General features: G+C 37.7%; 1 protein-coding gene across 6 annotated transcripts in view; it reads left to right on the top strand.

Annotated features, from left to right (window-relative positions):
- CDIN1 (CDAN1 interacting nuclease 1) overlaps positions 1-25,484 on the top strand; it is a 230,859-nt gene that overhangs the window by 85,604 nt on the left and 119,771 nt on the right. For all 6 annotated transcript variants that reach the window (XR_012330046.1, XR_004525116.2, XM_019935261.3 and 3 more), the window contains exons 6-8: positions 12,593-12,672; positions 13,024-13,073; positions 18,082-18,149. Coding sequence is in view for 4 of the 6 variants with exons in the window: in XM_019935261.3 (XP_019790820.1) it covers positions 12,593-12,672; positions 13,024-13,073; positions 18,082-18,149 (198 nt within the window). In the remaining 2 variants the exon portion in view is untranslated. The remainder of the gene's footprint in view (positions 1-12,592; positions 12,673-13,023; positions 13,074-18,081; positions 18,150-25,484) is intronic.

Consider the following 25,484-nt stretch of genomic DNA (forward strand, 5'->3'; position numbering starts at 1 on the left):
ACTTTTTTTTTTTTTTTTGTAATTAATAAAGTGTAAGAAAGATCTCTGTGTTGGATAACGGGCAGGAATTGAATAGCTGTGTTTTCCTTGAAAGTTGTTGAGATTTTTCTCAAGAGAATTAGATGCAAGTTATTTCTGAATAGAAGCCCTGTCCCTGGCTGTAATTGGTCACATGGGCTTGGTTCCCAGGAAATGTTTCTTTCAATGTACTGAAAGTGTGTGAATTTTCATATTGTCTAACTTACCTTGAAATTCTATCTCTGCTTCCCCATTGACCCTTCTCCTAAAATTTAAGAAATCTAACGTTTAGTTTGTTCTTTTCCCATTAGATTAGGGAGCCTGCCAAAAAAGAGCACAGGTTCATGCCTGAATACCATCTCCCTTTCCATGAATCTTTCCAATCCTGGGCAACACTTTTAATGACTTAGAATTCACTGCTTTCTAATTATGCACTGCGGCAGACACGATGGTGTGGTATGGGTCTTTGCCAGCAAAGGGAAACACGGGAGATATAAATGAGCAGGCTACCAGAGGGAATTATTAGAAAGGCTTCTTGAAGTCATCAACTTGCAAAGCAGAGACTTATCCCTGTCTCATTGACCACTACAAACTCGGTCATACCACCTGCAGTATCACCTTTAAGAGCATCCATTTCTCTTTCTTTATATAACATAAGACACTTGTGATCTTGCCAGGTTTTCTAGCTACCTCAGCAAATTTTGGTAGGTCTCTGCTGCCATTAACTTTCTCCCCTGACCTTGAGTTGGAGTCTTCTCTTTACCTGTGTCTCAACTCTCAATGTCATCTGACATGCAGGGCCCCAGTAAGACAGGAGAGCTCAGCTTAGACAGAAGAGCTCAGCTTCATTATGTGGCCCTATATTTGCTCTACCTGGAGCACTAAGTGTCTTGCAACTTTCATTGCCAATATTTGAATTGGAGGGATATCTAGGAGGGAGGAAAACGAGGTCAATTCTTATAGATATGTTGCCTCAATCTGGAGGTCAATTCTTATAAATATGATGCCTCAATCTGGAACATTTCACATTACTTTTGAGTACCATGGGAATAGTGCTGGAGAATAGCCAGGTAATTATGAGCCCAACTGGCTAGTAAGTTCATATCATGGCTCCACCACTAACTAGGAGTGGGACTTTGGGCAAATTACGTAAATTCCCCATCAGTTTCTTCATATCTAAGATGAGGATAGCCACCTTGTGAGTACATACTGAGAGTTCATCGAATTAGGGTTTAGAGTTGTGCCTGGTACACAGTAAACACTCAGTAAATGTTGACTGTCATTCCTTTTCAGAAGTGGACACTTGTTATAGGGTAGGCTGAGTAACCCCACCTTCCTGAATGCTCAACTGACTTTATATAGTGTTCCTGAAATTAGAAATTTGGGTACATTTACAGCTTTACCATATCCACATAGTGTACCACACGTACTAATAATAAATACGCTATATCTACCTGATATTTTTTAAATGTCATTTATTTAATTATATTTTCAAAGGGAAATTTATAATACCACGTTAAATAATGAACTGGGCTTTCCTGCCATAAATAGAAAGTACTTGTTAAAATAACGTATAACTGTTCAAACAATTATTTTGTGTCCTAGTAAAGTCACTTCTCCTATGCCAGTGTTAAGCCCTCTCCTCTTTGGGAGACATGGCATTAGATGTGTCAGCACTTATCTAAAGACCCATTGTGTCCCATAGCCTCTTAGTCTACATTTTCTGAAAACAGTTTTTTAAAAAGCCTACTCATCTGGAATAATAAAAGCTCAAATTAAGTCAAATCCATTTTAATACGTAGAAATGGCTGTAACAGTAGGGAATTGGATTTTGAGTAGTTCATTAATAATGTGGTCAGCAATTTATTGAGTAGCTATTTGTGCAGAGCGACTTTGAGGTGATAGCTGAGAAGTATTTTTGCTTTTAGGCAGCTTGTCAAGTATCCTGACACAAGCAGTTCCTCAGTTGTCTTTGTGAGCCATGCATTCTCAAAGATGGTGATATGCCGTAGCCAGATACCAAGTATATCTGCGGCATTGAAATTTCATTGGGGAGCAGTTAAGAAAAAAACATCTGAAAGTGTCCTGAGGCGGCCATAATGAAACAAACTAAAAAGAGGTGAAGAAAGATTGACGTAGACCAAACATAGGGCCACAATGCAATCTGAAACCTTGTAGCTTCAGCACCAGTAATAAACTTATAAGAATTATTTCTCATCTTCTTGGTGTGACCACAGGATTAGCTAATCCTCCATGTAAAACCCCTCAGATATGTAAAGATAGCATTGAGGAAGTATGATATCTTTTTTCCGTACTGTGCTAAGCATTATTTTTTTCCTTCAGATTTTGTTTTCTTTGGGCTATCATGGTTTCAAGTCTTAGCATCCTGATCAATCTTCTGTCAACAGGTGACAAAGTAATATTTAATAAAGTGCCAAATGATCGGTAGCAATGAGTTCACTCCGCCCCACAGTATGAGGGAGAGGAGAACAAGAAGAATTAAGGGAAAACTTTACTGGAGGAGGTGAGAATTGAACTGAGCTTTGAAGTTTTGGCCAATGGAAAGATTCAAAAGAACATTCCAGATTTGGACGATGGAGTCTGGGGTGGAATTAAATATGTACTTGGCATTAACCACATGCTGAATAAATTTCTGTTGAATGTTTGTTCGTTGAATAAGAGTTGATGGTGTATGATGGCTGTAGAGCTGCAAGTTGCCTGAGACAAGAATCTGATCAGTGTGACTATTCATGCTTTGGAGACACCTTCCTCTTGTCCTTATATAATACTTTTTTGATGACTCTAGTTCAAGTTATTTCTTACACAATTATGTGCTAGTTAGAGAGCAAAATTATAATTTGTCCCTATAGGGTTCCCTAATGTTAAAAGGTATTTCTTATTCAGATGGTCACATGGGATCAGACTGCTTTAGAGATCACTCCAGTGCTACAGGAGAGCTAGCGAGCTGCCTGGAATTCTCCAGAGGAGTGGTTCCAACTGTAAGAGAAAGTAGGCTCCTGTAGGCCACTGGCAATATTGAAATTGTCCAGAAAAGACTCTGGCAGGCCAGCTCCATGGAGATGTAACTTGAGACCTTCATGACCTTGATATCCAAAAGCCTTAAACCAGCACTTGAAGAAGAGATTAAATTCTAGCTTAAAATTTAATTCTAGATTAAATTTTAGGCTTTGCCATTCTGGAGCTCAGCCTCTGGAGCAGCCGCGTGAAGAAGCAGAACTCCTGGTGTGTTTTGGGAGCAGCTGTCTTCCCCATCCAGCTTTTCAGCTGCAGGGATTGTTTTTTTTTATTATTATTCTTTGCTTTTTCAATGGAGGGAGAACCAGGTTCTAACAACACTGTGCTGTCTGCACTTGAATTTTCCTTCCAAATGACCCGTCTCATCTTTATCCCTGTATCATCCATCCCTCATTTCATCTTGTTTTCACTCCTGACTGCTGCTATCCAGTGTATAGTCAGCCCCATGCTGGCTCACTTATCATGCTTAAATCCATTTGTGACATCGGATTGGAGGTCCCATGTATATATGGTCTTGTCTTTGTTTCAGTCCAGGTGTAACCTAGGCAGATGGCACTCTTTGCAGTAGGCAGGACTTCCAGGGACCTTAAGAGTGAAGATGATTCACCTGCTTGTTTGCCTCCGTTCCTTTCCGCAGTAGCTGGCCACTTATCTGAGCTTACACTAAGGAAAGGAAGAGTTATAAAAGTGGGTGTGATGTTAATGATTTGGGCAGAGTTGCTACTTGCTTGATTGCTGATGCTTGAAATGCCCTTAGCTGGAGGGGAAAAAATCTCTCTCTTCTATGGTTATAGGCAAGACTTAAAATACAAACCCCTCATGCAGCGACAACACATTAAGCTTAACACACACAGAGGTGGAAAGGACTTCTACCAGGTTCTTTCCAGAGAGCAGGTTTGATTCCGGATTGTGCACTGCACACACTGAATCCCACAAGGGGGCGCGGCAGGGGTGGGGTGTAAAGAGGGAAATTCTGGCAATGACGCCTTTTGCCTGTTGAATAGACTCACTTCTGCTGTCTCTCCAAGGCCGTGGCAACATGTGCGTGGTAAGAGCAGGCTCCTGACTTCATTTATACCTCATGAAGTTTTTCTTTTTTTACCCTCTGGACCATAGAAAGTAACAAATGATTTTGATGATGTGATTTTGGGAGGCAAAAAGCAGGCCACACTGTAATCTAACACCGGCCAAGGCAACAGCCTAACGACTGTAACATCCCAGGTCTCAAACAGCATGTTAGTGCTTTTTGCGTGTTATTTTATTTCATCTTCACAACAACCCTACAAAATAAGCACCAGTGTTAATGCTCTTTTACTGATGAGGGAACTGAAGGTCACAGAGGTTAATTAACTTGTTGATATGACACAGCTAGCAGGTGGAAGGGCCAGGCCTCAAACCAGGTCTATCTGATTCTAGACTCAGCGCATAACCACTGTTCCGTGCTGCCTCTGCATTTGAAAGCATTATAGTGCATAGCTTTGCAAGTTTACCTTTCCTTTAGAAGGCATGTTTTTCCTCTTTTGAAGAAGATGTAAAAAAAAATTATGGTCTTGTATGATATCTGAGGCTAGGTCATAAGAAGTCATAAACTTCTGCCTGGCTCCCTTGGGATGCTTGCTCTTGGAACCTACCCGTCAATTCAAGGGGAAGTTCAAGCAGACCTCAGAGAAGTCCAAATGGAGAAAAACCGAGGCCCCTCTCCCACAGTTATAGCTGACCTCACAGCAAGCACAGATTTGCCAGACCTGTGAGTGAGTGGTCAAGAAAGTGAATCCTCCAGCACCCAGATAATCCACTCCAGTTAATGCCACACAAAGAGAAGCTGTCTCCATTGAGTCCAGCCCAACTTGCCAAATAATGAGCTTGTTAAGAAATTGGTGTTTAAAGCCACCAATCCCCTCCACCAAAAAAAATATGGGTCTGTATTTGAGAAGCCCGTGGAATTGATTCTCAAACCCTCAGAAACAAGTTGTTTTGTTTCCCAAGCCTGTTGATTAGCACGGTGCTTTGACCTCTGACATGGTAGCAGCCTTTGGAGGGGTCGGGGAACGATTTATTTCCTAGCCACCAATGACCATTCTCCCATTTCCCTGGCCTAGCCAGACACCATGCAGCAGAGAGGACTTCACGGGTGATTTAGGTGGTTCCATTCTCCAACCTACCTGCATATTTGCCACCTGCCCCTCTCGCTATTGTCTGGGGCTCCAACTTCATGGGAGGACTTTTTTCTTTATATATTTATATAACTTTAACTGCAAAAAAAAAATTAACAAAGAAACAAGCTTTCCCTTGAACTTCTTATTAAAGGGTTTCCAAAAACTTCAGCAACATAACAGAGTGAGTTTTTGTGGATGGGCTACGTTTCCATGACAAGGACATAGAAATGATAGACCAAATAAACAACAAAAAAAATCTTTTAAAATACATAATCAAGTTCAAACGAAGGAATTCAATCTCTAGTTACAAGAAATGGAGACAGAATGTATATTCAGAGTGGTGAACAGGGGCTCACACTGTGTAGGTCCATAAGAATTTTTAGCTTTAGATGTAGACATAAAAGGCCGGGGCTGGGATTTTTAACACCCCATAGGGAAAGATGTGCAGCCAGGAGCTGGAATTGAGCTTCTACAAATAGCCCAAACCATGAAAAAAAGGAGTAGGAAACTCCACGTGCCTAGAGAAAATGTAAGGAAGCTTGCTTACTGTATATGGACTTGGGTTGTGGAGTATTAGGAGAGGAGAGAGACATTAGAAATAGGTCAGCACCATTTGTGGGTATAGGTTCAGATTTGCATTCTTACTTACTGCAGGAAGCCTGAGCTAAGAAATTAACAATAAAACTAGTCTCTGCAAAAGTATACATAAAACTACTTTGTCATGGTTATTTCCGCAGCACAAGTCAAACAATTCTTTCTGAAAATAAGCTAACAGTAAAAATTTACAAGGCAAGTAAGGAAACTACCACCATAGGGAAGATAGGTAAGTAGGTAGGCAGGTAGATAGATAGATAGGTAGAGAAATCGTATACTATGGACTAGAGATGAGAAAATGAAGTCACTATAAATTTAATCTATAAGATGACATTTATAAACTAAAATTAATATATAAGCTGATTGAATAAAAAGAAAGACTATAGGGACTTCCCTGATAGTCCAGTGGTAAAGAATCCTCCTTCCAATGAAAGGGATGTGGGTTCAATCCCTGATTGGGGAACTAAGATCCCACATGCCGCAGGGCAACTGAGCCCCACGTGCCACAACAACTGAGCTTGTGCGCCTCAACCAGAGAGAGAAGACCCGTGTGCCGCAACTAGAGAGAAGCCTGCACACCACAACGAAGACGTGACGCAGCCAAAAAAAAAAAAAAAAAACGGAAGACTATAACTGGATAAATGAAAGAATAGGAAATAGTGTGAAAAACACATTTAAAAATACAAAAATAATGTTTAGAAATGAAATAATTGTCATTGAGGTTAAAAGCTCATTAGATGAGTGAAGTGTTGGATTAAACAATAAAAATTAGAAGAATTAGATTAGAACAAAAGTTAGTGAATTCTAGGATGGATCTAAGGAAAGTAACTTTAGTGTAACACAAGAGATGAAGAGAAGGGAAATATAAACACTTTATAGGGGTAGGAGATAAAATAAGACCTAAAAGATGTCTAATGTAAGCGTTCCAGAAAGAGAATGGAGACCAAAGCTATAATGGCTCATTTCTTTCAAACTGGTTAAAGGCATTTATCCTTAGACTCATGAAACATAGCTAATTCCAAGCAGGCTAAATAAAAAGAGCCATACCCAGGTGAACAGTGATGTAACTATTGGATATCAAAGAAAAATCTAAAAGCAACCAGAAATTAAAGACAAATTACCTATATAAGGACTACCATTAGACTGACAGTAGAGTTCTTATTTGTAATAGATGTCAAGAAACAATGGAATCATATCTTCAAAGGGCTGAATCTTAGCCTGTGATTCTGTGCCCAGCTATATTATCATTCAAGAGTGAGAAATAAGTAGAGATATTTTCAGACGAGGCAGAACTAAATGATTTACTACTCAGTGATCCCAGTTGAAAGAACTAATAAATGAGGTGCTTTAGTAACAATATCCAATTTTTGGATATTGAATCCAAAAGTAGAATGTGGAATTCAAGAAGCAATGCTGAAAAAGGAAATTGACAAACATGTTGATAAATCTAAATAAGCATTGAATGTTTAAAAAATGTTTTTAAAAATGGAAAGAGATTATATAAGTGAAGATTCTCCAGAGAAACAGAACCAGTAGGACTGTGTGCGTGTGTGTGTGTGTGTGTGTGTGTGTGTGTGTGTCTGTGTGTGTGGAGAGAGAGATATGATTATAAGAAATTGGTTCACAAGATAATAGAGGCTAATAAGTCTCAATATCTACAGTTAGTCAGCAAGCTGGAGACACAGGAGAGGCAATGCCAGTGGCCTAGTTCCAGTCCAAAGGCCTGCAGGCTTGAGACCCAGGAGGAACCAATATTTTAGTTCTAGTCTAAAGGCAGGAAAATACCAATGTCCCAAGTCAAAGGCAGTTAGGCAGAAAGAATTCTCTTCTACTCAGTCTTTTTGTTCTAGTCAGTCCTTCAGCTGATTGGATGAGGCCCACCACATTAGGGAAGACAATCTGCTTTACTCAGTCTACCAATTCAAATGTGAATCTCATCCAGAAACACCCTTACAAACATCTAGAATAATGTTTGACCAAATGTGTCACCCTGTGGCCCGATCAAGTTGACACATAAAATTAACCATCACAAAGACTAACTAGGAAATTGTGTTTACAAACAAGATGGTTGAACAGAAATAATAGGCACAATAACATGGAGGCTGATGAGGAATGGGGGCTTTCTGATTGGAGTGAGTGCATTCTAAATTACTTATACTCAGAATTACAAAGGAGGTATGATTAGATTAGATATTGTTTAAATTTTTTTGAGAGGACTACTGAAGAAGTAGATACAAAGTGTATTACATTCAAGTGAATAAAGAGAGAAAGGGGGCATAAAGAAAATTTAATCAACTAGGAGGTAGTAAAGGAGAAATGGAGAAGGGAAGAAAATGGTTACCAGAACATGGAAAACAAGAGGGTAGAGATAAGTCCAGATGTCTCAGTTGCAAGTGGATTAAACTCACTTTTTAAAAAGCAAAGATTTTCAAATTTGATTTTAGAAAATCTGGCTAAATGTTATTAATAAGAGTCAGGCCTAAGACTTAATGATAAAATGAAGTTTAAAGTAAAGAAATGGAATACCAGATATATCAGGCAGATACTATCCAAAAGAAAAGTGGTGCAGCAGTATTACCACTAGGTAATGTTATGTTTAGCACAAAAAAAGAGATTGAGAAGGTTATGACTTGATGCCAAAAGATATAATTTCTAAGAAGTATATGTAAAACAATGAGTTTGTACACCCAACAAAATAGCCTCCTAATATAGAAAACAAACATTGATAGAATTATGTGGAGAAACTGACAAACTGACAGTAGTAGTAGATTAGTTCATATCTAGTGTGGAAAATATTAATAAGAATATATAAGATTTGAATAATACAATTAAAAACCTTGACATACTAGACATACCTGAACTCTGTACCTCAATAGGAACTTCAGTGATTTTTAAGATATATAAAACATTTATAAAAATATGTTCCATATAAAAACACAAAGGAAGTCAAGCACATACTTCCAAATTAAAATAAACATCACATACATTGACCACAATTAGATCAAATTGGAAATATAAAAAATGAAATGTTTAAAAGAATTTATGAGTCAAAGATTAAATCATAATGGAAACTACAAAATATTTATAAATGACAGCAAAAATTATGGCATGTAGCTAAAGCAGAATTTAGAGGAAAAATCATAGCCTTAAAAAGTATGTTAAAAGATTAAAAATGTATTTAATAAACATAGTAAATTAGTAAAAGGATAAGTGTAGCAAACTCAAAGAAGAAAGCAGGAAACAATGATCACAAAAGGATAAATTCAATGTAACTTGAAGAAATGGAGCAGTAGAGAGAAAGCAAAACCCAAATTTGGTTTCTTGGAAATACTAGTAAAACAAACCAACCTCTAACAAGAGTGATAAGTTTAAAAGTTTACACAAATTAATCTTAGGCTATCCAAAGTTAATTTAATTGCCGATCCAGAAGCTAAGTCAGAATGGTGGGACATGGATATTTATTATATTAGCCTCCTGCCTTCTTTATGTTAGAAATATTCCACAATAAAAAGATCATGATCTTTATTTAGGCATTATGCCTTAGTCCAGGCATCGCCTCTTGCCTGTCTTCTGTGTAGCGTGCTTTAACAGATACCAGCTCTCCTATTCTTGTACATCTTCCTTCAAGTGACTCAGGCATTCTTGCTTTGCACATGCTTGGTAGATAGCTGAAATCCCAGCAGTTGAAGCAGTGACAGGGTTAAATTGTGAAATCAGCAGAACGACTACCTCTAGCAAAGGTTAGGGAGAACAAAACTCCTGTCTACCTGTGGTCAAAATAGATTGATGTACATTGGACAGATGTCATGGCTGGCCTAGGGACAGCTTCTGTGAAAGGCATAGGCTTCCGTGAGGGTTCCTATCCCCAGCCGTCCCAAGATTGTCCAATTGCCTTTCCTTATCTGGTTGATGTTATTATTCCTCCCTTTGGCATTTCCTAAGCTTCAGAATATGTGTGTAAATGTATGCTTGCACTCTGGCTTGATCTGAGATGTAGACCTCCTCAAGCCTGAGTGCAAAGACCCAGGCATGGAGGGCAGAGGCACATCCTGCATCTGGAGCCTTGGCCTGCAGTTCCTATGTGTTAGCACTTTTCTCTCGTGCTCTGAAAAACGGCAGGTTGCAAGAAGAGAAAAGAGCTTTTTTTGAGTTTAAAATGAACGCGGACTCAATATATAGTTTTTACTATTCAATTTAAAATCACTGACTTCCTCTCGCAAGCTTCCTTTGATTTGAATAGTGTTCTATTCAATATATTCAAACTATTTTTTTTAAGTTTATTGGCAATGATTCTTAATTCTGGTAAGCACACTGTTCTAAAATGTATATTGTGAGGAAAATTATGATGTCATCAGTTTCTTTTTTCTTTAATATTTCCCTTTCTTCCCTCATAAAATAAATGACCTAATTTTTTTCTGTACTAGGGTATTGTCCCTCTTCTTTTTTAAAAAGGGCCTTTGTTTTATGATTTTAGCAATGAGTTTGCATATAGTTTGGTATGAGGTCAGTAATTTTCCCTAGAATAGCACTTTTGGGTATACTGTCTGGTCATTTAGTAATCTTCTTCTCACATGGGTATGACAGTTAGCAGTGTAATAACTTAGCAATAACCAGGTGCATGTGGAGAAGGTGCTTTTGTTCCCTTGAGACACTGATAGCATCGTGGGTACCACAAAGGAATGTGTCTGCCATTACTATCCGGTGACTGAGTGGCAGACCAGAGAGAGTGCAGTCCCTCAGGGAAGGTGACCCAGTGCATGTGCGATTGCTTTGTTCCCCTCCTACTAGCCTGGCCTTAGAATTAAGTTGGGAAAACAGAGTGAGTTTACCAGGTACTTTTCTATCTATTTAACACTATTGTTGGAATAATCTATTCTTTTATAATAAGACAGTTTGCTGCTTCATATTTCCAATGTTTGTTCCACTTATCCATGGTAATGTCTTTCCGAAATAATTGAGTCTAACTTAAGCTTACATGAGGCAAATGCCTAAGCCTGATTTGTTTCTTATTATTACTTAAACTTTAACAAAATAAATAACAAAAAAGCTGTTGTAGCTGTTTTCTCTAGGGACTCATGTAAGAACCCTTAAAGGTAGTCATGTCAGATAACATTATCACTTTCTACAGAGGAAGACACCGAATTTGAGAGGTTCCGTAATTTGCCAGGTTGCAGAGCTGGCTATAGGGATAGGGCTGGATAGGATTCCTCCAGTGATGATGATCTTTTCTGAGACTCCAAATATGGCCTCTCCACTTGCAGTGCAAACACATTTATAAATGGCTATTAACTATATAACATTGCTATAAACATGCAGTTATGGGACTAAGAATAGGAAATAATTAAAATTATTGCGCTTCATTTTTTCTTTGTGCACTCCATACTATGCTTAAGTGAGAAAGATGTCATTTCCTTATTTCCTTCCACAGAATTTACTAACATTTATCCTATCTGTCAGTGTTCTTATGGTACTGAACTTGATAAAGAACATCATAATCTAAAAAAATACGTTAAGCCAAAAACTTTCTCAGAACCTGAATGACATAGGTCTGTGGTCTGTGTTCATTCTGTTTAACTAGATAATTATCCAGTATGCTTTTAGTTTGTGCTTGTAGGGACCAGACCCTAAGCTATTTTGGTAAATGGGAATGAGTCCACTGGAGGACTTGAAGGAATTGGTTCCTAAGCAACACCTGACTTAGCTTCCATCTAGAGACGTGCCTTCCTCCCATGCTGAGGAAGAGGAGTTCTGGCCACCATGGCTTCTGCATGCCTACAGTAAACAGTGAGGCCAGGATCTCCTGCCTCACTTTTCAAAGGGTGTGATCTGATATAGCATCCCTCAGAAGATGCCTCCCATAGTCCCTTCTGTTGCGGTTCCCCGGGATAAGGTCAATTTAATTTGCAACTGGGTGTGATGAGACGTTTTGGGACAAAAATTCGTATATAAATACAAATGTGTGTGTGTGTGTGTGTGTGTGTGTATTATTTTCCCTTATTTATGATTGGCTCAGGGCTTCCCTGGTGGCGCAGTGGTTGAGAGTCCGCCTGCCGATACAGGGGACACGGGTTCGTGTCCGGGAGGATCCCACATGCCACGGAGCGGCTGGGCCCGTGAGCCATGGCCGCTGAGCCTGCGCATCCGGAGCCTGTGCTCCGCAACGGGAGAGGCCACAGCAGTGAGAGGCCCGCATACTGCAAAAAAAAAAAAAAAAAAAGATTTGCTCTATTGTCAGTCAGTTTTACCTACTTTCCTTACCTGTGAAATGGACATAACATTTCGTGGCAGTTGATGAGAATTATTTCAGAAAGGTTTAGAATTCAGAGATGCTTTCTCGGCTGAAAGTTATTTTTTATTGACGTCATTGAAGTCTTTGAATCTGACCTGCCTTCACTAAGCTTTCCAGGTACATATGCTTGATTATAACATACTTACCTGCAAAAGGTAAATATTTTCTTTTCTGATTGTTTTTGTTGTGGTTTTCTTTTTCCCCCAAGTGGGCTTTTCCAAAGCTAATTTATCTGCAAAGAGACATATGCTTTAGGTCTGTACTTGTTAATTTACCTTGGAAAAATTAGGTCATCTTCAAATCTGGCAATGTGGCTTATAAACTTGGCAAAATGGTCTAATTAAAAGCTTCCCGTAGATTTGAAAAAAGGAAAAAAATGATTAGTATCAGTAATGTTTTCATTTTCATGCTTTGTGTATTTATAGGTATATGTCACTTCTCATGTTGTATTAAAAGTATGTTGACTGTCTGCTAACAGTTCATCTCTTTTCTTCTGCAGCCTCCAAGTCTGTTATAAATAGTATGCTACGGGACCCTTCTCAGATTCCAGATGGAGTTCTAGCAAATCAGGTCTATCAGGTATTAATCACAGCTGTCTATTTTCAGTGGCAATGCTGTTATCTGCCTAGCAGAGTAAAGGATTTTAAACCTCATTTAATTACTGTCATCATAAACTATCACTGAGGTCAGGGTGCACCATAAATGGCAATGCAATATTTGCGAGAAGAGCATTTCACTTTTTAATAGCTTGCTTTTATAGTGAATAAAAAGGATGCAATTTTTGTTTTCTGTGATTAAATCTGAACAGTCTTTTGATAGCTTTTTAAATTTTTTTTTTTAGGAAAAGGAATGACTGCTTTTAGGATACTATTTAACTGCAACAGTTTTTGTAGTCACTCATCCCAGACCCCTTCTCTTATTTGTCTGCAGTGCATCGTGAACGACTGCTGTTATGGACCACTGGTGGACTGCATCAAACAGTATCCTTTCCCATAAAATTTTAGGTGCACAATTGACGAGCTTAGACTCAGTGGAGGAGATGTGTCTAGCTTTAACCTGACATAAAGTTCTGCTTCACAAAACACATATCATACTCTTCTATTTTATATTCAATCAACTGGAGGGTCACTGCAGACCATTCTTTTCTACAGCTTAAAAAAAAAAAAAAAAATCAGATAGGCCCCGGGAAGATGTCAGTTCAGCAGTTGCACAGTCACAGGCTTATTTCAAACTGCTTGGTTTTCAGTGAGTTTAAAGGTACAGAGTCATGAGGCAAGTAACACATTGTCTGGGATGTCTAACCATTCCAGTGAACATTTTTTCAAATATAACACATTTCTATTTAAAATGAACCAAATTTAGTTGAGAATAAATTTTGAGCCTGGAGTTAAAGGATGATGTGATTAAAATGCCACCAGAGACTATCACGTTTTAAAGGGCAGTAGATTCTTATTGCTTAAATGTTGATTACAATCTGAGCTCTTGCTTGGGTTCCTAATAAACATTTCTAGAGAAAACCAAGCTAATTTTTCCCTCTGGACTGAATTTAAGGCTATGAGAACAGATGTCCAGTCATTCTTCATTAAAGATATTGAGATTACTAGAGTTAATGCTTGCTTCTTCAAACAGGATTTGAGTGGACAGCAACTAGACGTGGTGAAGGAGGACATTTTTAATCAATACCTTTAGTGGTGTTGTGGCAACACTAAGGATATTGACAGTCCTTGGCTCAAAAAGTTTATTCAAAAAGTAAATAATTAGCAATTTTTTAATGGGAATCATATCTATCTGAGTCCATGAGTCTCATATTTCTTAATAATATAACATGCCCTTCCTGGGTTTTGTTAGCATGGGTGGCATTGCGACCAGTTGTGACTCGGTGATTACCAGTAAGGAGGCTTTTTGTTAGGAGTCAATGAAATTTTTGTAAAAAAAAAGATTCATTTTCTTTTTTTCATAAAGTTAACCTTTGAAAAATAATCTTTTAGCAGAGTCCTCTTGTAAGAATATTCAGTATCTATGTTACAGCCCTTGGTATATTTATTCTTCCAATCTAACTTAATCTATTATATTTATTAATATATAATATTAATATATTATAGCCCTTTGTATATTTCTTATTCCAATCTAACTTAAATTAATAAAAATCACAGCATTGTCATAAGCTTGCCTCTTTATTAGACCAAAGTGAAACTATACTTCTATTTTCAGTGTAAAATTAATGATAGTGTTAGAAACTGTCGGAATGCCAACCTCACATTGCTACAGTGATAAAGTTTAGCACATTCATATAACAACTAACACCATCTCAGAGTATCTGGCGTGGAATTACATGTTAATTTTGAAGCACATAAAATAGTTAAAAATCAATTTAAAGTTAAGGTTTTAAAAGCATAATGTCTTTTGAAGGATTGCTTATTGATTTTAAATATAACTATCTAATTATATATGCATGGACTAACGTATGAAGTCAACTGCTTTGCAAATGCCAGGAGGCTGTTTTTCAGTAATAGTTGAGATGCTTACGGGAAACCAGATTGCTGGATTGCTGGGGAAGAAAATGGCTTGTGAGGTTATTTACAAGTTTTGCCCCATGGTCACTGCCATACATCAATAATAGGTATTATTATAGAGAAAGTCTAAGTGTTTCTGCTTATGAAGCATTATAAATTCTGTTTGGAGTATTTTCCTTGCATTTTTGCCATCATTCACTTTCCTTTTTTGGCTGTGTTATTGCCAGTAGAATTTAAAGTAGTACATGATTTCAGTTGATAAAGATAATGATGTATGTCTGTAAATTGTATTCACTGACTAGATTATAATTTCACAGTTCCATTATGCCTATTGCCAATAAAATTACTGTTTTTATAAGCTTTATTTTCTAGACCTTGTATTTTATATATGTTTATATCAAACAAAGCATAATCAAGAAGTATATCTTTCCAAAGTTTCAAATTAGTGATTGCTTTTACTGTGCAAAATAAAACAGGCTGGGATGTTCATAGAGAATTGATTTTATCTTTGTACTGAGATAGTAGCAGTTTAATATAATGTAAACACACTTGCATAGATGTTTCTGAGGCTGATCAACAGGAATTATTTTATTTCACACTGAGTAAAAATTATTGAATTTTCATGTGAGTGGAAATGCTATTTGTATGTTGTTCTGATAATTTGGTAACGTTTACATTGCTTACTCGGTAAATTGCATCATTTCATTAGAAAGCACACGCTTAATAAATAGAATAGGTGCAAAACCTTTTTACTCCATTATGAAAATGTTACATGTAGACATTTGTTTAAGTAGAATAAAGTAAATTGGTCATTTGTTAATAAGACGCCAAAAAAGCACAGTAGCAAAGAGTATATAAATTGTCATTGTGCTTTCTTTTTCTTTTGGTGTCTACTGTAATTCTTCCTACATAGCCACGCCCACTCACCTTTCCTGCCACAGGTTATATTCACGGACACAAAAGGCGTGAGAAACCAGCCACCTCAACTTTCCAAAGTGTGACTTCAGGACAAGCTATTAGACAAAGACCTAAACAGAGGAGCAAGGAAAGACAAGGGTACAGGAAGCTTGAAGTGCTGTGGGTTTCATTTCTGTACCATCAGTAACCTTGGTTTCATGATTCAACATTTTAGATGTAAATAATTTACAACAATAAAAGTGAGAGCACATTTATGTGGAATAGAAGTAAATAATTTAGTTCTCAAATGTGGGATGCCCCTAGTAATGAGAAACCATTGAGAGGTATTCATCAGATATCTTCAATGGACTCTGCAAGTGTGTGAAATTTTGTGATTTAAGAATTTGTTTTCTTTATTTTGTTTTCAGTGAGAAGTAAGAGCAGTCCTATGCATGGGGAGGAGGGGACAGCAGAAGGAAAAAGACAATGATAATGACTTGGGGCTTGTTTTGATAGTGGATACGAGTGGTCTCACCTCTTGAATTCTAAGATTTAAGTGATATTCACCTGTATGTGTTGATAAAGAGCAGACTAATTCTCTAAGAATTTTTAATTTTACAAATAATATATAAGCTTTATTTCATTTAAATTGGACTCTTGCAGTGCATGATCAGAATTAAAGAGTCTCTGGTAAGCCAAGGAGTGATAGGACCAGGTTGGCATCAGTGAGATGGAGAATTAGATAACTACAGGCACACCTCATTTTATTGTGCTTCACTTTATTACGCTGCGCAGATACTATGCCTTTTACAAATTGAAGGTTTGTGGCAACCCAGCATCGAGCAAGTCTGTTGGATTCATTTTCCCCATAGCATTTGCTCACTTCCTGTCTCTGCGTCACCTTTTGGTAATTCTTACAGTATTTTAAACCTTTTCGTTATTATTATATTTGTTACCATCATCTGTGATGTTATAGTAGCAAAAAGATTAGGACTCGCTGAGGGCTCAGATGATGGTTAACATTTTTTAGCAATAAAGTATTTTTTAATTAAGGTATGTGCATTTTTTTGGACATAATGCTTTTGGGCACTTCATAGACTACATTATAGTGTAAAAATAACTTCTATATGCGCTGGGAAACCAAAAAATTCGTGTAACTTGCTTTACTGCGATATTTTTTTTATTCTGGAACTGAATCCACAATATCTGCAAGGTCTGCCTATGTTACCAAATGCTTTTGACAGAATTAAAGTACCAGAATAGGATAACACTCCTTTTCACACTTTGTACAATCTCATCCTTTTGGAAAATAGACCAGAATTCCAAGTTTCTTTCCTGACTTCATTACTTACTGGCCATGAGACTGTCAGCAGGTTCTTCAGCCTTCCTGAACCTTGCTTTCGTTAACTGTAAAAATGAGACTAGTAATGGTACCTGCTAATGTGATTGTTGTGAAGATTAAATAAGATGATACACCAAAGTGTTTAGCACAAAGGCTTAGTATATGGTATTTAAGAAATATTAACTAATGTCAATTATCTTTACATAATCAATTTTAATATTTTTTAAAGAAGCCGTACAGAGGTTACAGACACAGGCTTTGCAGAGATTTTATACTGATCCTCTGCTCTGCCACATATTAGCCATATGACCTTGTGCAGATTTCTTTCTAAGCCTCGGTTTTCTCATCTGTAAGATAAGGATAATAATAACTGTGAGGATGAAATATAATACATAAAGCACTTAATACAGTGCCTGCCTCATAGTAGCACTCAAAACTTTTTTTTTTTTTTTTGGCCGCCTGGCATGCGGGATCTTAGTTCCTCTACCAGGGGTCGAACCTGTGCCGCCTGCAGTGGAAGCACGGAGTCTTAACCACTGGACCGCCAGGGAAGTCCCAGCACTCAAAACATTCTTGTGTGAGTGTGTATGCATTTATATGCATTATATAATATGTGAAAACTTGCACACACGAGAAAAAGACTTGAAACAGCCTCTGTACCCACACCCTGATCCACAGCCCTTTACTAGGATGTCTTTCCTCCAGAGTGCATATAATTCTCAACAAGTCAGTTGTTTGACTTCCCAAGTCACAGAAGATCACCAGTCATAGACTAGAAGTGAAATAGGAGCTGCTAAATGCTGGCTTTGTGACAAGTGTGAATTCACAGAAGATTTATGGAACTCTGTAAGACTAGAAACTCTTTTAGGGCAAAGGCTGGTTGGTATTCTTTGCTGCACCTTGTAAGTGCTTAGTAAATGGTCCTAAATTGAACTGAGGGATTTTTAACATAGCATAAAGGATGTTTAAAATGAATTTCTTTTCAAAAGAAGATAAAGTACACATCCATTTACAAATCTTTATTTGCCAAAATCCATTTAAACATTATAGAAAAAAGTCTATCGAATCACTTAAATGAGGGGATTTGTAAAGAAATCTCACTCCTCAGAGATGTGGGCTGTATGAGGAGGTACTTGCTGTAATTACCTCCATTGGTCATTTCATCTCAAAGTATAGCCCTGGTATTAGCGTGCTTTAATTCTACCTATGTTACCCTCCTTAACTAACACTTCCCAGTGCCATTGGTCATGAGCATGAAGTTCTGCTCAGGGACTTGCTTCTGGAGAAAAACCTGTCCTTCCTAGGTAAGTATTGCTTACGTCCTCTTCAGCATATGTTATCTCCACGAGTGCTTAAATATATATTTTTAAAAATCTTCCACTTGCAGTTATTATCTACTAAAGGAAGAGAAAACGATGATGGATGCTGTGCATGTTATCTTTTATTGATTTAGAACTGAGCAGGAACTCAGTTACCTAATCCCCTGTATATACAGCACATGCACAGGCTTGCAATTAATATTTTATAGCATAAGTGGCTGAAAAAATGCTTTAATATCTGTTGCAGTATTACTTTTGGTGTCATGAGATATTAGCCATAATCTAGGCCTTCCAAGAGAAAGAAACAAAAGAAATATTGTCCATAAAATACTTTATATATTAAAAAGAATTGTTAGAAAAATTCATGTTAGGTATTTTTGTCTCGTGTATGGAATCGGCTAGTACTTTTACTTGAAAATGAAATACTGAGCTTTTATTATTTTTATGCCAAACATGAATTGTCATCATAGATTTAGTATGACTTTTTAAAATCTCACATGTATGCATGTGTTTGTGTGCCAATGTGGAATCTTATTACAGATTGTTATTTCTTTCAACATCTCTTACACATTAGAAATTAAGCCTCAAAAGGCGTTCATGTGATAACTGATCACAGCAACCATAAAGCACTCTACAAGGAATTAATTCCTCTTCTCCATTTTAAATGTGGTAATTTGTCAAGGTTCTATACAGATCGTATTATTGTACACATCTGTTTTATGTAGATGTTTAAGAGTTTGCATAGTGTATTTTTTTTAGTTTAAAAACATCAGACAATATTGGATTACATAATTTTTGCTCCAAAATGGACAAGACTTAGCCAAGGAAAGTCAAATGAATGGTCTTATGTCAAGTTGAGGAAGGATGTTGAATACAGTTCTGCAAGAAGGCTGTTTTAACTCTTAATATTCAATATTTTTATTAGTGACCTGGAGAATGGAGTTGAATGTGTTATAAGATGGTTGATAATTTTAAGATGGGGTATACCATAAATATTCTCCAGCGAGAGTTAGAGAAAGCTGATAAATTAGGAAAGTGGCCTCAGATTACTGAATTAAATTTTGCTATGCAAAAGCAGCAAGTTTTTGTTTTTCTTAACATCTTTATTGGAGTGTAATTGCTTTATAATGGTGTGTTAGTTTCTGCTTTATAACAAAGTGAATCAGTTATACATATACATATATCCCCATAACTCTTCCCTCTTGCGTCTCCCTCCCACCCACTCTCCCTATCCCATCCCTCTAGGTGGTCACAAAGCACCGAGCTGATCTCCCTGTGCTATGTGGCTGCTTCCCACTAGCTATCTCTTTTACGTTTGGTAGTGTATATATGTCCATGCCACTCTCTCACTTTGTCCCAGCTTACCCTTTCCCCTCCCCATATCCTCAAGTCCATTCTCTCGTAGGTCTGCATCTTTATTCCCATCTTGCCCCTAGGTTCTTCAAGACCTTTTTTTTTTTTTTTTAGATTCCATATATATGTGTTAGCATATAGTATTTGTTTTTCTCTTTCTGACTTACTTCACTCTGTGTGACAGTCTCTAGGTCCATCCACCTCACTACAAATAACTCAGTTTCGTTCCTTTTTATGGCTGAGTAATATTCCATTGTATATATGTGCCACAAGAAGATGCCACAAGAAGAACAACTGAGATGTTCAGCATATGGAAAGAGGGTGAATTAGATAGAAATCACTTTTTAAAATCTGATAAAGAACAAGAGTGTATAATGACTCAGAACCAGTTGGAATGGATGACCTATGATGCACCACGAGATATGGTGTAGAACTATGGAGTTCCGATAATATTATGAAGTATCTGATCATATTGATCACTCAGTGGCCAATACGGCATGGCCAAGTCTATTGTTTGAAGCCACCGACTGAGCAGTCGTATTTTCAAGACTGCTTGGTATTACTCTCTTGGCACCATCTGCTTAAGAGTAGTCAGGCCCTTGACACCACTTCTTTGCTTCGACTAGCTTTTCTCTGCTTCCTTCCTGAGGACTAGAAGACCCCACCGGGGAGGAAAAGCAAAGGGCTTACTCATGGCTTAAACTTAGTCCCAGGTCCTTGACTTCCTTGATTCCGGGAACTGAGTGCACTAGACTGGATTGGCCATGGCTGACAAAGGCAGTGCAGAAACACGCCAGGGAGTCATTGCCACTTGCATACGTGTTCAGAAAGGGGACTTAATATGGAGGAATCCCATCTATTCCTCTGTGCTCTAAGATCTAGAGGTAATTCTTTTATTGAAGCATACTAAAGATGATACTTAACTGGTGTTTTAGCTGGCTTCATGTAACCTCAGTCCTGTTTTGAAGCATTTCCTCATCAGCATATGAAGAAGTTGTTATTCTATGCACTTTAAGCGTTTTAATGCAATACTGAATTAATACATGTTTATTTATGGTTAAAACATGAAAATTCAAAGCTTTGTATGGAGTATTGTTATGGGGTTGTTCTTTTACCTTGTAAATACCCCTTCACAATGATTAATCATATCTAAAGTACTGTACCAGGTAAATTTAGATAGATCATCAAAAATATTGGTATATAAATAGACCACTAAACGTATTTTATGTTTTCTTGTTTACATGTGTACACCGTGAATTTTGTTGCAGAGGCATTGCAAACATGTTTGTTTTACTTTGATTTTTTTTAATAAATGAAGGTAAAATCAATCTCTTTCCCTCCGTGTCTCTCTCTCTCTCTCCTTCCCTCCCTCCCTCCCTCCTTCAAATCTGGACTACTTTCAAAAGACGAGGATTCTTATTGTTTATATATTACCCCTTCTTAAGAATTATGACTTCCTGAAATTTTTTATCTCATTTAAAAATTTCCACCCATCGTGCTCGATATGTCATTTTATAAAATACATATTTTATCTGACCTCTGTAAAACAGAGAGGGCAGATAAAAGAGAAAAATAAAAATAAATCACTTTTATCTTAACCCTAATAATTTCTTAAATTTTCTTGATTTATAACCATGTACTGAGCAGTTGCTATGGCACAAGATTTAACCAGGCACTATTGGAAAGAAAGAGAGTCCTTTTCATTGAAGATTTGGGTGTACTCATGGATTTATCCTATCTTGTAAATTTATCCATTTTGTACTTCTCAAAATGTATATTGTATTAAGAGGAGTCAACGTTGAATAAATGACTTTAGTTTCTCCAACTCAAAAATATATTTTATTCACATATTTGTTTGAAAAATAAGTTACTGAGTCAGGTACTATTTTAGGCATTAGACATAAGTCAGATAAAGTCCCTGCTTTTGTAGCGTTATGGTCTAGTAGGGAGACAAGTTACAAACAAATGAGTACAGGTAATTTCTAGTAATTTTCTCAGAGCTCTTGTAATTCTTTTATTCATTATTCATTCATTCTTTTCAGTTAACTTTTGTCGCGTATGTTCTCTGCATGCCAGGAACTATACACTAATTACTACGAGGATGATGACAGACACTCCCGCCGTCCGGCTGCTCAGTCACACACACTATTGCCTTGTCCGTCCCAGTAAGAATGCAGTTTCATCTAGTGCATCTCACTTGATTGTCTTGATAGTGAAAATAAATACATTCAAGGCTGTTATCCTGCTTCTCCTATGAAATTTTTGAAAGAAAGGTACAGATTATATTAAAAATCAATAGCTACCCTTTACATATGAAGAAAATGCTACTGGCTCATAAGCTACTTTTCCTGAAGTGGTGATAGAATTTTACTTCCTCATCTGTTCTCTCTCAGTGGCCCCTTCCTGCTTCCATGTGCTTCTCGGACAGCTAGTTGAGCTCATTAGCTTGGCTGTCTTACCACTAAGCTAACCACTCTTTCTTTTGGTGCAGCAGACAGATACCTTTAGTACTTGCTATGGGCAGGTACCATTAGGGGTTAAAAAAAAAAAAAAATCTTAAGTCAAACATGGAGCCTTCCAGGAAAATTTCAGATAAGTAGAGGTCAGTTCTTTCCAAGGATGGTTAATTTAGAATGAATATTTATTGATCGGCATTTAAAGTCTCAGAAAATGTGAAGAGCCTACTGCCAACTTTTAGGCTTGGAAGCACAAAGAACCCTTCTTAAACTTTAAATTGACCAGTGTCACTTGTGACCATCCTTATCCCCTCTGCTAAGAGTTTGTTCCATTTCTAACATCAGTGAAATAGAAAATGTATTATGTCTACTGATGGAGATGTTTTAATTTGTATCTCTCAAGTAATTAATGAAACCACGTTTTTTTATATCCTCTCTCTGTCTGTGTCTCTCTGTCTGTCTCTCTTTTTTGAGGGGGTGAGGGGAGAGATTTGGACAAAAGGCAAGGGAGGAAAGGAAAATAGTGACTGCCAGAAGATGACAAGACTGTTTGCACTGTTAGGGAAGATATGAAAGAGCTTGTACCAAAGACTGAAGACGAACCATTCATCCTCCATGGGTTGGCATATCTCCAGGTCGGAGGGACTTTTATTAGTGACTTCCACAGCCACTGTCTGGTGCAAATTCTTGTTAAGTTTGGCTTGATATGGATGGCTCTGCAGTTATTTTATTCTTTCCAGTGAATGTTGCCCTGTTAGTAGAAGCTAACAATTATTTTGAGTGACACCTGAGAGACATTTGCTTCATCCCTTCCTCACCCTACCATGTTTGGTCTTGCCTTATGACAAACCAGCATATTTTACATGGGTGCTTTTCTAGCGTTCATGTATTACTCTGTGGGACTCCAGGAGGGTGTAATCTGTAAAGCCAAATAGGCTTAGTGAAGGATGTCCCTTGCTGTAAGAAATTAGGATCTTTGTTTCTAAGAGTTCATCTACTCCTGCTGCTTTATTCCCCACCTGAAGCAGCAGTGCTCTGGGGAAGTGATTATGATGTGACAAACGGGGGATTATGACTTTAGGTGAAGAATAGGCCGTGGGAATAGATGAGATTTAGAATACTAGGATTGTGTTTACATGCAGATGTTAGCAGTAGAGGATAAGAGACTAGAAATAAAACATATGGTTATATAGGCTAAAGGGAACTGAGATGGTTGGGTATTTCGGAAGGTATCAACTATTTAAATTCCTAACTAAAGGTTAAAACTTAGATGCAGTTTTCAGGGTAACAGGAACATTATATTGGGGGCAGGATGTGGAGAATCTGGGGCCTGTTCTCCCCTTCCTGAAGAAGTTGTCAAGGTGAGGGACCACCTTTACTTACTTGCCTTATTGAATATACTTGTGCACGCTTCTCCCTGGGACCAAGAGAAAAGAACCACAGACATGTGTATGCTGCTGAAAGACAGGTTCTTTGGAACTTTGAAGACAGGTTACCCTGTCCACTTAACGACGGTAGTCTTCCTGCTTCAGGCCCACAGCTCTTCCGTCACCATTGCTCTGGTTAGATAACTCACATCTGCCAATATCTGCTTTCCTGGCCACTGATGATAAATTAAAACTTTCGGTTGTAAGTGACAGAAATCCAGTCTAACTAGATTATATGCACACACAAAAAAGGAGAATTTATTAGTTCAGAGATATACCCGTGAAGTCCAAAGGAGAAGTTTGCTTCTGGTGTGTCTAGAATCCAGAAGACAAAACAGTGTCATCAGTTCTCCTCTTTTTTCCCTTTTGTGTTCTTTTTTGCCCTGTTGGCTTCATTCTTAGACAACAAAGATGATCCCTGGCGGTTGCTAATTTGTTCACTCTTGAGAGTTTCTAATCCCAGGGAACAGTGGTGCTTCTGGTTGGCCTCATAATGAATCTTAGAAAGGGCTCTGATCAGTTATTCTGGGTCAAGTGTCCACTCCTGTGGCCAGTGGTAGGGGGGGCGGGAGGACCGCCCACCAGAATCACATTGTGAGAGTAAGGTGGCAGTGCCAGACAGGGCAGAGTACAGGACAGAAAAAATCAAATATCTCACCCCACAGAAAATTAGCTACAGGTTGGACCTTTCTTCCCCATAACCAAAAGGCATCAGGGGTCAAATCTGTTACTGTTACTGTTGGATTGGTTCCTTGGTCCTGTGCGTGTGTGTGTCAGTGTGTAGAGATCACTTTTATGTCTCAGAGCTGCTAATACGCCTCCCTCCATTGAGATTCGTTCAGGGACAATAGGGTCTTAACATCAGTGACTACACCTCAAAGAGCTGGGGCAGACAAAGGCTAACATTCATCCATTCCACAGAATTTTGGAGTTAGAAAGGGCTCTGTGACCATCCAGTCTCCCTGTTCTGTTTAGTGGAAACTTGCCCCAGACCTTTCATCACAGTTATTGCCCTCCCCCTCCCAACAACTTGCCCTGAATTCTTTTTACTCTACCATGCTGATTTGTCCCTTCTTTTGTGGCATTAAACCAAAAGAATTTAGAGCGATGCAGTATAAAATATGGAAGAGTTTTGCTTTTGTTGTCCATGTTCATGTCCTCTGTCTCCACAGCCACCAGTCAGCAGGGGCCAGCCTACCCTACCTCACTTTGCACTGTCCTGGCTTGTGACCTCCCATTTGTTTCCTATCTTTAGGGCACTTCAATTTTCACAAGTATTGTCCCCTAAAGACATAAGCAAAGGACAAGGTCAGAGCAGTCAGTTGTATTCCTTATTAGTGGCTTTGATAAGAGGCTTTGGGGGAAGAGGTTAAAACTAATGGCTGTAATGAAATTTTTAGGTTCTCTAAAGATTTCATTCATCTGTGTTATCGCTCTCCCCATTAAATGCATATCTGTTCGGTGTACCTTTGCGATGGTTTGCATAGCATAGTAACATCTATTACCAAAACCCTGCTAACTTCTTAAATTGGAAAGGCTGTGAAACTTACTCTTAGAGAATATAAAAATATGGGATGCAAAGGTCATAGCACCAATTATTGAATGAGACAGTGTTTTGGGGGGAAAAAAACCAGAAAAACAAGATACTGAAGTAGAAAAGATATACTGTAGTTTTCACTTGTATTGATGTGTATTTTTTGCCCTTCCCCAATCTAGTAAAAATGTAACAGGTGTTAAAAAGTTTCTTTTTGTACGAGGTATTTTAACCTAGCATTTTAGAAACGTTTTGACAAATTCATAGATAAAAGACCATGTCAGAATATTATTTTTCTTTTCATTTTCAGATGTTATGAACTGGAATTTTGCATAATTTCTCTGGGAAATAACTGTATTTCTTAAATTTAAAGTCTTTTAAGAAAAAAAAAAGAAAACCTCAAACTTCTTGGCAGTCCTCATGCCGTGCTATGATTCTTAAGTATATGTTAACTAGTTTCAGATGTGTTTTGTTCTCTGACTCAAAATCACGCCTTTATTTTAAAAAAAGAAATTGTGTAATCAGTACTTAATTGCTTTGGATATTTTGG

Source organism: Tursiops truncatus, chromosome 2 (assembly GCF_011762595.2).
Source record: "Tursiops truncatus isolate mTurTru1 chromosome 2, mTurTru1.mat.Y, whole genome shotgun sequence".
Classification (NCBI taxonomy): domain Eukaryota; kingdom Metazoa; phylum Chordata; class Mammalia; order Artiodactyla; family Delphinidae; genus Tursiops; species Tursiops truncatus.